The 12209-nt window shown below is 62.5% G+C and overlaps 1 protein-coding gene across 1 annotated transcript in view; it reads right to left on the reverse strand.

The window, feature by feature from the left end:
- Positions 1-912: 912 nt before the first annotated feature.
- The window catches only part of HMCN2 (hemicentin 2), a gene marked incomplete at its 5' end in the record, with an annotated part of 32749 nt that continues 21452 nt past the window's right edge, over positions 913-12209 (reverse strand). The window contains 32 exons of the mRNA XM_083875985.1: positions 913-1760; positions 1880-2006; positions 2240-2359; positions 2575-2895; positions 2989-3117; positions 3211-3273; positions 3395-3632; positions 3727-3848; positions 3997-4134; positions 4324-4473; positions 5229-5498; positions 5626-5707; positions 5795-5985; positions 6062-6196; positions 6356-6569; positions 6856-7040; positions 7159-7293; positions 7591-7725; positions 7812-7919; positions 8007-8171; positions 8406-8527; positions 8656-8812; positions 8940-9067; positions 9314-9461; positions 9710-9851; positions 9974-10110; positions 10341-10422; positions 10498-10688; positions 10784-11056; positions 11335-11432; positions 11598-11811; positions 11867-11991. Coding sequence (XP_083732111.1) covers positions 1421-1760; positions 1880-2006; positions 2240-2359; positions 2575-2895; positions 2989-3117; positions 3211-3273; positions 3395-3632; positions 3727-3848; positions 3997-4134; positions 4324-4473; positions 5229-5498; positions 5626-5707; positions 5795-5985; positions 6062-6196; positions 6356-6569; positions 6856-7040; positions 7159-7293; positions 7591-7725; positions 7812-7919; positions 8007-8171; positions 8406-8527; positions 8656-8812; positions 8940-9067; positions 9314-9461; positions 9710-9851; positions 9974-10110; positions 10341-10422; positions 10498-10688; positions 10784-11056; positions 11335-11432; positions 11598-11811; positions 11867-11991 — 5185 coding nt within the window. The 3' untranslated portion in view covers positions 913-1420. The remainder of the gene's footprint in view (positions 1761-1879; positions 2007-2239; positions 2360-2574; positions 2896-2988; positions 3118-3210; positions 3274-3394; positions 3633-3726; positions 3849-3996; positions 4135-4323; positions 4474-5228; positions 5499-5625; positions 5708-5794; positions 5986-6061; positions 6197-6355; positions 6570-6855; positions 7041-7158; positions 7294-7590; positions 7726-7811; positions 7920-8006; positions 8172-8405; positions 8528-8655; positions 8813-8939; positions 9068-9313; positions 9462-9709; positions 9852-9973; positions 10111-10340; positions 10423-10497; positions 10689-10783; positions 11057-11334; positions 11433-11597; positions 11812-11866; positions 11992-12209) is intronic.

Raw genomic sequence — 12209 nt, forward strand, 5'->3', positions numbered from 1 at the left:
GTCCCCCCCCCTTGGGCACCGGCCCCAGGAGAGGCCCTGCGCTCCTCCTGCCCGCGGGGTGCCCGGCACAACCGGAGGACAAGCTGCCCCCGGGCTGGTATGGAGCCGGTGCCCAGCCCCAGCCCCTGTGTGGCCGCTCTGGGTCCTGCCACAGCTGTCCCCCCCATGACCTCCTCAGCAACCCCCACAGAGCACCCACGGGTGTCACCCCCCTGGGGGACTCCACGGAGTCACTGCCCCCGAGGAGTGGGAAAATGGGGTCAGAGGAGAGATGGTGCTCTGCAGCACCTGCCTTTCCTCCCTGGACCAGCAAGAATTTATTGAATTTATGGATTTATTTGAACCCCCATCAGGAGGCAATGCAGGAGGCAGGGTGGGCAGGAGGGGACAGGGCAGAGTACTGTCCATAGGGCCAAACTCACCTTTCCCCCTCCCACATGCCCAGGGCACCCCAGCCTCACAGCAGGCCTGGCTTTGGAGGACAGGAAAGCTCCATCCCAAAAGGCCAGAGATTTTTAGGGGAATCTCAGACAGCTGCAGTAAGTGCCAGCTCCAGTGACAGGATCTGACTACAGAAGGTGCATGGGCACCATCAGCCTCTATGGCCCAGCCCTGGTGACTGTGGGCTCATGTCTCCTGGGGCCAGCATGCTGCATCTCACAGCATTAGCTAGGACTGAAACAGTGTTTTGGGAATGGCTCCATCTTCACCATGTGCAGAGAGGCCACATCCTGCTCTTGCTGCTTGAGGGACTTGACACCAGGGCAGGATTGGACCTTCAGGGGCTGGACATTGGCCTTCTGGAATTGCTACATCCAGACAACCTCCCTTTTATGGTCCAAGGCCAGGCAGGGAGGTGTCCACAGCCCTGGGAGTTCTCCCACACACTGAAGGAAGCTGCCTTCTTCAGGCACAGCTAATATTTAGCCACAAAACACCTTCATAAATCAATAAGAGTGCACAGAAACCAAGTGAATTAAAACAAACAAACAAACAAACAAACAAAAGGACTATTTCAGTTTAATACAAGGTTAATGCTTGGATGCCCCACACCCTCCCCAGCCCAGGGAATCCCTCCCTGGTGGGTCCCTCGCTGGCCACTGTCACCCAGTTCATCTTCCCACCCCCCACACTTGGGGACTGATAGTGGCCAAGGCCATCCAAAGCTGTGTTTGTTCTGGGATCTGGGACCTGAATGCAAGAGGTTGGTGGGACATCTTATCCCCCCCGGGATCCTGACTCTCCTGCTGCATCAGGGCCCAGCCCTGGGTGAAAGGAATACAGCCGAGAGGCCTGGGGGTGTCTGGGAGGGGCAGAAGAGGTACAAGCTCAGCATTCCCTGAGCCACGAGTCCCACCGATGGGGTGGGGAGGGACAGGAGGAGAAATCACCCTGCGCCCCCTCCTGTCCCTGGGCTGTATCAGTAGGGGTAGGGGGAGACGGAGATGAGGAGGAGGAAGATGCTGGGTGCCCGCTGCCCGTCTGGGACCAGCGCCTGCACCTTGAGCCGGTGAGTGCCGGGCTCCCGCAGCGGCCGCAGGGTGGAGATGATGCCCTGGCCCTGCTCGGTGCGGAGGGCGAAGGGGCTGTCGGGGTCCTGCTCCAGCAGCCTGAAGACGGGGCGGTGGCGCAGGGCGGTGGCCGGGGTGAGGTGCACCACGTCCCGGCGGGCAGCGATGCCGAGGGGCAGCGGGAGCACCTGGTACTGCAGCGTGGGGCCGGGCCGGCCGCAGAACGGGGGGCAGCGACCCACGCACAGCCTGCATGAGAGACGGGGAATGTGGGATGTGCTGGGTGCCAGAGAGGGGACAGGACGCTCGGGGTCATGGTGACATGAGGAGAGCGGGATGGGCACTCCCAGCCCCACGGCAGGACTCACCCTGGGCTGGAGCCTCTCCTGTAGCCAGCTGGGCATGGCACATCCACGCACTGGGCACCTCCACGGGTGTTGAAGCACATCTGGCTCGAGCCACACTGGATTGTGCCCTCCCTGCACTCATCCACATCTGCAGGGAGAGAGGGGGACAGGTCTGAGGGTGCTGGGGTGCCCATGGCTGAGATGGGGGCTCAATCCCGAGCTCCCCCACCCTCCCACATCTGCCTGGGCACTGAGGCAGTGAGACATGAGCACTGTGGAGAGCTGAGGCTGGGAACAACCCTCCCAATGAAGGAGAAGGACTTGCAGCCTCAAAAAGATGACACCCAAGGCACCATGGGGATGGGGCACCCCTGCACTGACCCTGGCACGTCTTCCCATTGGACAGCAGCCGGTAGCCAGTGGGGCAGAGGCAGCTGTAGCTGCCCAGGATGTTCCTGCACTCGTGCTGGCACTGGTTCAGCATCTGACACTCGTCGAGATCTGTGGGATGAGAGGGACAAAGGCAAGAGGGGAAGGATCAGTCCCCTCTAGTGCCACTGCCTCGGGCCAACCTGGCTCTCACCTCCCCTTCCCATCACAGCAAAGACCACAAGGCACAAAGCAGTGGACGGGGCAGCAAGAAGGACACGAGGTACCTTTTGGGGACAAAGCAGTCTCTGAACTCTCTTCAAAACCCGTCCCCAGTGCAGGCTCACCAGTGCAGATGCCATTCCTCCTGATGTAGCCGGTGGGGCAGGGGGGGGCCCGGGCACCCACCCCCGCATCCTTCGCCACCCGGCGCAGGGCGAGCTGAGTGTAGAAGGACCGTCCCCGCGGGAGGCCGCTCAGCCCCTGCCGGCGCAGGGGAGTGTCCCGGGGCATGCTGTTCGTTGTGTCCCCTCCCTCCATCCCCGCTGTGCCGCACTGTCCTCCCGGCAATAGGGTCTTGCCAGCGGGGCACAGGCACTCGTAGGAGCCCCGCAGGTTGCGGCACTCAAAGGTGCACGGTGGGGGAAACTGCAGGCACTCATTGACATCTGGGGGAGGAAAGAGGTGGGGAGCTGCAGCTGGACTGCTGGAGCTGAGGCTGGAACAGGGCAGGCAGGTGTCCCTGAGAGCCCAGCTCGTACCCAAGCATGGCCAGCCAACGCCCAGCGTGCGGTAGCCGGGAGGGCAGGAGCAGCGGTAGGACCCGGCAGCATTCTGGCAAACCTGGTTGTAGCGACAAGCGTGGGATCCCTCGGTGCATTCATCGACATCTGGGGAGCAGAGAGAGGACGGGGTTGGGGGCACAGCAAAGTGGCACCAGTTTCCCGTTGCCATCCTCATGCCCCATCGGGAAGGGTCCATACCAATGCAGTACAGCTGCCCAGGGTCTGGGGTGAATCCCAGTGGGCACTGGTCTCTATCAGCCCCTGTGTATTGAGCAGAGAGAATAAGGTGTGACATGTCACTGCAGGGCCATGGCCTTTGCACCCTCACAGACACCCAGAACTGACAACAGATCTCCATCCCCATCCTGGCTCCCCTGGTTACCTGCATCAAGCGAGGCACGAAGCTGGAAGAGGAGCTCCTGTTTGGCAGGGTCATAGGAGGCTGTGATGGCTCTGGCCCGGAGGTGCTGCACCCGGGGGGGCTGTGGCCCCACGGCGGGGTCGAAGACGATGGTGTGATTGCAGTGGGCACGGACGAGGCGCCCATCCCGCAGGAAGCTCTGCACCGAGCCCCCGGAGAGCTGCCCCGCGCCCGTCCGCACGTAGCGCTCGCTGAAGTTCTGGGGAGAGGCAGGGAGGGGGTCAGGCCATGGACCTCCCGTGCTTTTGCCACGGGAGTCGTGGTCCCACGGGGATTGTGGGCAGTGCCAGCACCTGCAGCAGCACCACGGCATCGCCGAAGCTCTCCGGCACGGAGCCGCTGATGACGCTGTCCAGCCGCAGAGCGCCAGCGCCATCTGAGCCCCGGGCGAGGTGGGTGATCCGCAGGAGCTCCCCTGCCAGGGGAGAACGGTGAGCAGCATCCCACAGCACCCCCACACACAGACACACAGCTCCCCGCCCGTGTCAGGGGTGGGGCATGGGGGAGATGGAGTCTGAGCTTCCCCAGGAGCTGCCCAGACTCTCCTGGCAGAGACCCCTCACCTGTGGGAAACTGCAGCAGTGACTCGTGCTGGAAGGAGCCCTGGGTGAGCAGGAAACCGCTCCGGGCTGCACCGCTGGCCTGTGCCAAGGACCAGTAAATGGGGGCGATGATGGTCACCAGCACCCGCATCAGCGGCCCTGGGAATGGGGAAGAAAGGATGTCACCATGGAGCCAGCACCCTCCTGGGGGGACACCCAGGCTGTCCCATCCCTTCTGGCCAACAGTGGAAGGTTTGGGAGGAAAAAAATAAAAACCTTTCCTCCAAGATTTTACATCTGACAGAGGTCAAAACTCTCACAGGGGTGAAGGTAGAAATGTCCACCCACCTATGGCAGGTGGAATGCTCCCAATGCTGCTCCGAAGGGCGGTGGTGCTGGACGGAGAGTCCCGCAGCACTCTGGCATCAAGGGCGGAGACACCGAGCTCATGGCCATTGATGACACCGACCAGGCTGCCCTGCACCTGCTGCAGCTCCCCTGGGGCAAATGGGATGGGGTCAGGCAGCAACACTGGGACTGCACTCCCATGGGAGAGCAGGGTGCTTGCCTGACCCCCCTCTCACTAATTTGCATGTCAAAAAAAATCTTGTTTTCTGGAGGTGAAGGCAGCCAGAGCAAGGCAGGCAGTGTTCCTGCCTGGCTGCAGCACAGTCCCCAGAGACCCCATAGCTCCAGGCACAGTGCCATGTTGACAAGGGATGTTGTGAGTGTGGCCCTATGCCTTGTCACACCAACAGGCACTGACACCCCCAAACCCTGCTCTGTATCAACCTCAAGGCCCTGGCATAGTCCCAGGCTTTTATTTGCTTCTCCAACGTGCCTGGCAGTGAAATGCCACCAGCCACACAAGGGCACATAGGGCACCTGGCACTTCCTCCAGCCTGGCTCTCTGCTCCCGAGGGGCAGCAGGAAAGGATGTGTCTGGGCATTTAGCAGACCCCCTGGGAGATGGGAATTTAATCATGGGCAGCTAAGGCAGGAAGGCCGAGGAGAGGCAAGTGAGGGCTGGCACGCTGTGGCTGCTTGAGAGAGGGTCTGCTGGGGCTCAGGCCTTTGGCTGAGCAGAGAGGAGAGGACAAACCAGAGTATGAATCCCAGGGGTTACAACAAGCAAGCAACAATAACCCCAAACCACCCCGCTGGAGGTCCTACCCCAGGGTGTAACAGCACTGCAGGCAGCCCCAGCCCCCCGAGGCAGCCAAAGCCCCTCAGGGCCAGGGGCAGACACCCACCTTGGACATCCAGGGAGCTGTAGGCCACAGCAGAGCCCAGGGCATTGCGGGCGAGGCAGGAGTAGCTGCCGGCATCACGAGGGGTGACAGAGGGCAGGAACAGGGTGGCGTTGGGCAGGACACGAGCGTGGGGACCCTCGGGCAGTGGCTCCCCGTCCCACTGCCACTCCACAGAGGGGGTGGGCTCCCCTGACACGACACAGTGCAGCAGCACCTGCTGCCCAGCACGGACCCTCACCTCTGCTGGTGTCACTGTCACCACAGGGGCACCTGGGCAAGGAAAGGGATGCAGGTGGTGATGCAGCATTGCCCATGGATCAGGGGTAGCTGGAGGGGCTGAGAGATGACACGGTTTGCAGTCCCTTAAAAGAAGGGTGCAGAGGGGGCCAGCACTCACTCTGCAGAACCAGGGTGACAACTTTTGCTGCTGTGCCCACATCATTCTCCGCCACACACCGGTACTGCCCCATGTCGGTGCTCTAGCAGGACCAACAGCATCAGCACAGCGTTTTGCTTTGCCAGGAAAGCACCCTGCAATGTGCCGGCACCCCCCAGGCCCTGCTCACCCCCACAGCACGTATGACCAGGGAGCCATTCTGCAGCTGCTGCAGGCGCCCGTGAGCCACCAGCGGCACCCCATCCTTGCTCCAGCGGATGAGGGGCTCAGGGTGACCCTGGGCACGGCAGTCGAGGAGGGCGTCACCTCCGGAGTGCTCCACCTGGTAAGTGCTGGCGTCCCCGTGGATGACGGGTGTCTCTGGAAAAGGGAAAGGGGTGGCAGAGGAGGGAGGGAGGCTGGCTGGGCACCTCAGCCAGCACCTGCCAGCACCTACCTCTGACAGAGACAAAGACAGTGCCCCTGATGGCACCGGCGCTGTTCTCGGCGTGGCAGACGTAGGTCCCACTGTCCGTGGGTGCGGCTGCCTCCCGCCGCAGGATGGTCCTCCCACTGTGCCCCGACGCATCATCTGCGGGGTGCAAAACCGCAAAAAGGGCGGTTGGCCATCAGCTGGTTACAACCCCGCACAGCCAGACGTGCTGGCACCCCGGGGACCCTGAAGGGACAAGGGTGGCGCCAGAATCGTATTCTCCTCCAAGTTCAGCATCCTGTGCCCCTGCCCAGGTACCAGTGATGAGGCGCCCGTTGGCCATCCAGGAGACGTGGGGCTGGGGGCTGCCCACTGCGGCACACACCAGCTCCAGCCTCTCGCCCCGGCTCAGGGTGATGTCTGTGGGCAGGTGGGTGAAGGTGGGCAGGGTGTGGATGGAGAGGGAGAGCCGGCGAACGGCCCTCCCAGCCGAGTTCACCGCCGTGCAGGAGTAGCTCCCAGCATCCCCTTCCTGTGTGAGGATGAGAGTGAATCATTTTGGGTCTGGGCTCCAGCTGCAGCTCTGGCTCGCTGAGCTACAGCTCTGCTGTTTCTCGTGTACCTAAAAAGTCACAGTTTGGACAGAGCCACTTTTCCCAGCCCACATTAGCAAGCCCACACTGCGCCAACCCTACAGCCTGTGGCACAGAGGTGCCTGGGGCTCTCCCTCTGCCAGATAGATCCACAAACAGCCAAATGCTCTTCAGCACCAGAAGACACTTCTCCAACTCACAGCGGCCCTAGGGGACAGTGCTTACCTGGACATCCCGGAGCAGCAGCTCCCCGGAGGGCAGGACAGTGGCCCTCCCGCCCCTCAGCAGGGCTCCCTCCCGGCTCCAGGACACGCGGGGCTCGGGGACACCGCGGGCAGCGCAGGGCAGCAGCACCTCCAGCCCCTCCAGCACCACCAGCTCCAGCGGGCCGGCAGCGATGATGGGGGGCACTGGATGGGGCAGAAGGGCAAGGGCTTGTTCCCAGCTTGGCAGCCACGTTTTGCTGTGAGGTGCTGGGGAGAGGGCTGAGCAGAGGAGTGAGCGCTGGGGCTCTGATCGCTGCTGTACCTTGCACAATGAGCCTGGTCCTCCCCGCGGCGGTGCCTGAGGGGTTGCGAGCCATGCACAGGTAGGTACCTGCATCCTCTGGGGCTGCTCGGAGGAGACGGAGCTGCCCGTTGGGGAGCACCTTCAGCCCAGACCCTGGCAGAAATGAAGGACAGGATGCACAGGATGTGGGGCAGCACAGCTGAGCCAAGGAACAGGTGGATGATGTGCAGGAACTGCTTTCCCCACAGAAGTGCCTCTTCCCAAGGAGACTCCATGGAACAGCTCCAGCGGCCACCCCACCCACAGAGGACAGCAGCCAGGAGAACCCAGGCACAGTGACATCCCATACCCTGCTGGAATCCCTACAAACCCCTGGCACCTAAATCTCCCTGTAGGTAAAGGCTGGCAGTTAATGTAGGCTCTGCCAGCCTCCAGCACACTCCTACTCACCTCCAGTGACACCAACACCATCCTTTTGCCAGGTGACCTGTGGCCGGGGGACGCCTGTGGCCTCACAGGACAGCACTGCACTGGTATTGGCCATTACTATCACCATGCCAGGCAGGGGCTTCAAGGCAGGGGGTTCTGTGAAGAGTAGGGAAGTGCTCCATTGCTGTGAATGGGAAGAGAACACAGGACCCGCAGCAGCAGGACCCTGGAGCCGTGCATACCATGCACTGTGAGCCTGAGGTGCTTGCGGGCCATGCCTGCGGCGCTCCGAGCCGTGCAGGTGTAGTGGCCGCTGTGTGCAGGCAGCGCCTGCCGGATCTCCAGCGCTCCTGGAAAACAGCAGGCAGAGGGGAGGCGGCGGGAGGGCTGGCAGGGATGCCCTGTCCCCGCCGGGGCTGTGCTGCCCCGTGCTGTACCTCTGGGCAGGACACGGTAGCCCCCTCCTCTGCTGCCCAGCTGAGCCCCGTCCTTGCTCCACGACACGGTGGGTGGGGGCACGCCCGAGGCGTAGCAGGTGAGGACTGCAGGGGACAGCCGGGTGACAACCACATCTGTGAGGTCATCAGCGATGGTGGGGGGCACTGGAGAAAGGAGGGAGGGAGGTGAGCAGGGCTGTACGGCAGATGTTGAAGAGGATTCTGTCCCTGTCCATATGGGCACAAGTTTTTCTCTTTCCCTCTTGTCCACCCCCAAGAACAGTTCTTGAGTAGGGACCCAACCCTATGTGGGGCTGGAGCACACCCACATCACACCCGAGGTGGTGACAGATCCTGGGAAAGCCACTCTCAGCAAGACTCCCAGACCCAGGAGCTCACCATGGACAGACACAAGGAAGACCTTCCGTGCCTCTCCAGCAGTGTTGGTGGCGATGCACTCAAACCTCCCCTCATCCCGGGGACCAGGGCTGGAGATGAGCAGTGACCCTAAGGACTGCAAACTGTGTGGGCAGAGCACACATCAGGATCATCCCTGGATCACCCCCGTCCCACAGGGAGCAGCAGGAAGGGCAAACCCCACCCTACAGGGGAACCCTTTGGTGTACAAGGTGGCAGGTGCTGCAGGTACCTGTAGGTGCCAGGTGGGAGGTGCAGGTTCAGGGGATGGCCATTCTTCTCCCATCTGATGTGGGGCTTTGGGGACCCCCAGGCATCACAGCCCAGAGTGGCTGGCTGCTGAGCCAGCAGGGTGAGGTTGGAGGGCCCAGGAGTGATGGCAGGAGGGACTGTGGGAGGGCATGGCAGCGATGAGCAGAGGACAGTAGCACATCATTGCACTGATGAGAGCAGCCCAGCAGTGGTGGGTTGCAGAAGGGTGAAATCAGGAGGGATCCATCCGGCTCTCCAGCTTACCCAGGACTTGGAGGTCCAGGCCTCGGCGGTCAGAGCCAGCAGGGCTGGATGCCATGCAGAGGTAATGGCCCAAATCCTGGGCCTGGACGGGGTCAATTTGCAGGGAGCCTCCAGGCAGGAGTTGCAGCCTGAGGAGGGAGAGCAGGTGAACCCTGTGGGGGCTCTGCATGGCCAGGCTGTCTCACACAGGGAGCAGAGGTTGGGAAGGTGACAAGTGGCATTGCAGCCACATGCAGCACATGCCCACAGAGCTGCTGTGAGGACAGAGCACAGCTCTTCACAGGGTGAGTGGCCCACTGTATCACCTGCTGCTGCTGAGGGTGGCATGATCTGAGTGCCAGCTCTTGGTGCCACCAACCCGCAGGGCCTCCTACCTGTCGCTCCCAGGCAGGGGCAGGAGCTGCCCGTCCTTCCTCCACGTCACCCGGGGCTCGGGCCATCCCTCCGCCAGGCATGGCAGCACGGCCGAGCTGTTCAGCAGCACCTTCACCTCCTCAGGGCCTGCCTGGATCTCCGGGGCCACTATGGCAGCACCGAGACACCAGCGAGAGGGTGCAGTAAGGCTCAGGGATGGAGGGTGCTAGCCCAGAGCATCACTAGGGGCTGAGCGTAGTCCATCCAGCCATCCCATCCCATAAGACACCTTATAATATCCCACATCCTGGATTTAACCGGGAAGGAGCCGGCACTCAGGGCAGGGCAGGGCAGGGCAGGGCAGGGCAGGGCAGGGCAGGGCAGGGCAGGGCAGGGCAGTGCAGGGCAGCACTCACCGTGAACCCGCACCCGGACGCGCGGACCGGTGTTCTTGGGGGTGCTGGTGGCCCTGCAGCTGTACTCGCCGCCGTCCGCCGCAGACACCGCCTGGAGCTGCAGGAAGCGCCCCTGGGCCAGAATCTGCCTGCGGGCATCCTCCTAAAAACCCCGGGACCCCCATCAGCGGCCACCCAGCACCACCACCAGCACCAGCCCGATGCTGCTGGTGACGGTGCATCCCAGTCCCTGACCACGACCGTCCCTGCTCCTGTCACAGGTACCTGCAGCAGGGAGCCCTCTTGGTGCCACTCCATGTTGGGGTGGGGCTCAGCACCCTCTGGGCACTCCAGGAGGAGCTGCCCCCCTGCCACAGCCGTGATGATGGGGATCTCCCTGGTGCTGGTGATGCTGGGGGGTGCTGTGGGACATGGGCCAGGGGGTCAAAGTGTTCCTCGTGGGTTGAACACCCCCACCCCTGTCCTCATAAGTCATGCAGGACCATAACTGTGCTCCAGATCCCTCTTTGGAACCCACATCAATCCCAAAGAAGGATGCAGGACTGCCCTGGCCCTCTGGTCCCCCAAAGCTTAGACAATCCTGCAGCCCCCCTGCAGCCCCCTCCTCTCTGCACTGCTGGGATCACACTACCTTGGATGCTGACATGGAAGCTCCTGCTGTCCTCTCCTGCAGGGCTAGTGGCCAGGCAGGTGTACAGGCCAGCATCAGCCACCTGCACAGCCACAAGAAGGAAAAAATGAGGCACAAAAAGAAAATCCAGGTAGGGAGAAAAAAGTGGAGCTCATACCTCAGTGCTCTCGATGTGGAGGGTGCTCTCATTCCCCAACAGGAGTGAGGGCCCTGCCAGCAGCTGTCCATCCTTCTCCCAGGTGACAGTGGGCATGGGGACACCAGTCACCACACACCTCAGCTCTAGAGGGGTGCCCACAGCAATGGATATCTCAGTGGGATGGGACGCAGCCTCGACACGGGGTGGCTCTGCAAGGCACACAGCAAGGCAGGAGGGCTCATCCCCTCATTGCCCCCAAAAATTTGGCTAAGCCCTTCCCAAACCCCAGAGGGATGACACGCACCCATCACCACGAGGTGGAAGGCTTTGCTGACCTCTCCCACCTCATTCACCACCAGGCATGAGTAAATGCCTGCATCAGCTGGCACCACGGCCACCAGGCTCAGCTGTTGGTCACCAGGCCCCTGGTCACTCTGCTGCCCCAGGGGCTCTCCGTTCTTCAGCCAGGTCACTGATGGTGCTGGAGACCCTGTGGCTTTGCAGGTGAAAGTGACATCGGAGCCCTCAGCCACCATCTGCTCCTCACTGCTCTCAGGGCTCTCCAGGACAGGGGGCACTGGGGAGAAAAGTCAGGTCCCCAGACACTGGGGGTGGGTTTGGCTGCTCCCTGCTGTCCTGCGAGCAGTCAGAGGTGGCACAGCCCTCCTGCAGGATGCTCTGGGACTGCTCTCAGGCTGGCTCTGCTTTGCTCCATCCTGTCCAAGCCCACCCCAGCAGTTGAGCAATGGTTCTGGACCCTGCTTGGGAATGGGCTGCAATGCACAATGTGTGCTCTGCCAACAAAACCAGAATCCAGTGCCCCCTGCCCTGCCCTCCCAGCCCCCTGCCCTGTACCCTGTATCTGCAGGACAAAGCTGCGGTCAGTCACTCCTGCCCGGCTGGAGACAATGCAGGTGTAGAGTCCAGCATCAGAGAGCTCTGCCTGGGAGATCCTAACCCACGGGATGGGACACGGGGATGGGGAGAAGTCAGCTCTGGGTGACCCCTGCTCCCCAAGGTGACACTCAGCCCCTTCGGGGTGCAGCAGTGCCCTCATGCAAACCCGGGTACCAGCCCCAACACCTGTGGCTGACCCCTGCTCCAGGGTCACTTCTCACCGGAGGATGTGCCCAGCCGAGAGCAGGGTGATGTGAGGGGACAGGCGGAGGGGCAGCCCATCCTTCAGCCAGCTCACGTGCAGCGGAGGGGACCCCCGTGCCCAGCACTCCAGTGTCACCACGGCGGACAGGACTCCACGGACGACCCCCGAGTCACTGGCGCTTCTCTCGATGGCGGGAGGGACTAGGGGAGGGGACAGCGAGGTTGCCGCGGCTGTCGGGGCCGGGGATGGCCCCGGCGCTGCCCCGCAGGTCCCAGCCCTGCTCACCCAGCACGTTCAGCGTGTGCAGCCGCGTCTCCTCGCCCAGGCTGTTCCGGGCCAGGCACGTGTAAGCTCCGGAGTCGGCAGCTCGCAGCCCCTCCAGGAGCAGGGTGCTGCCATCCGCGGACACTCTGCGTGGCGAGGATGGGACAGTGACCTGTGTGCTCATCCCGAACGTGCCCCTGGGGCAGAAGGGCTCTGTGCTCAGTGTACAGCCAAGGATGAGGATTCTGCGGCACTTTGCTAGGTCAGGACATCAACTGGGACCCTGCCAGGGTGACAGTGACCATCCCAGACTCCAAGGTTTAACCCGGGATGATATTCTCTCAGCTGGGATGAGTGCATCCCA

The sequence above is a fragment of the Zosterops lateralis genome (genome assembly GCF_965231275.1).
Source record: "Zosterops lateralis genome assembly, chromosome: 20".
In the NCBI taxonomy this organism is placed as follows: domain Eukaryota; kingdom Metazoa; phylum Chordata; class Aves; order Passeriformes; family Zosteropidae; genus Zosterops; species Zosterops lateralis.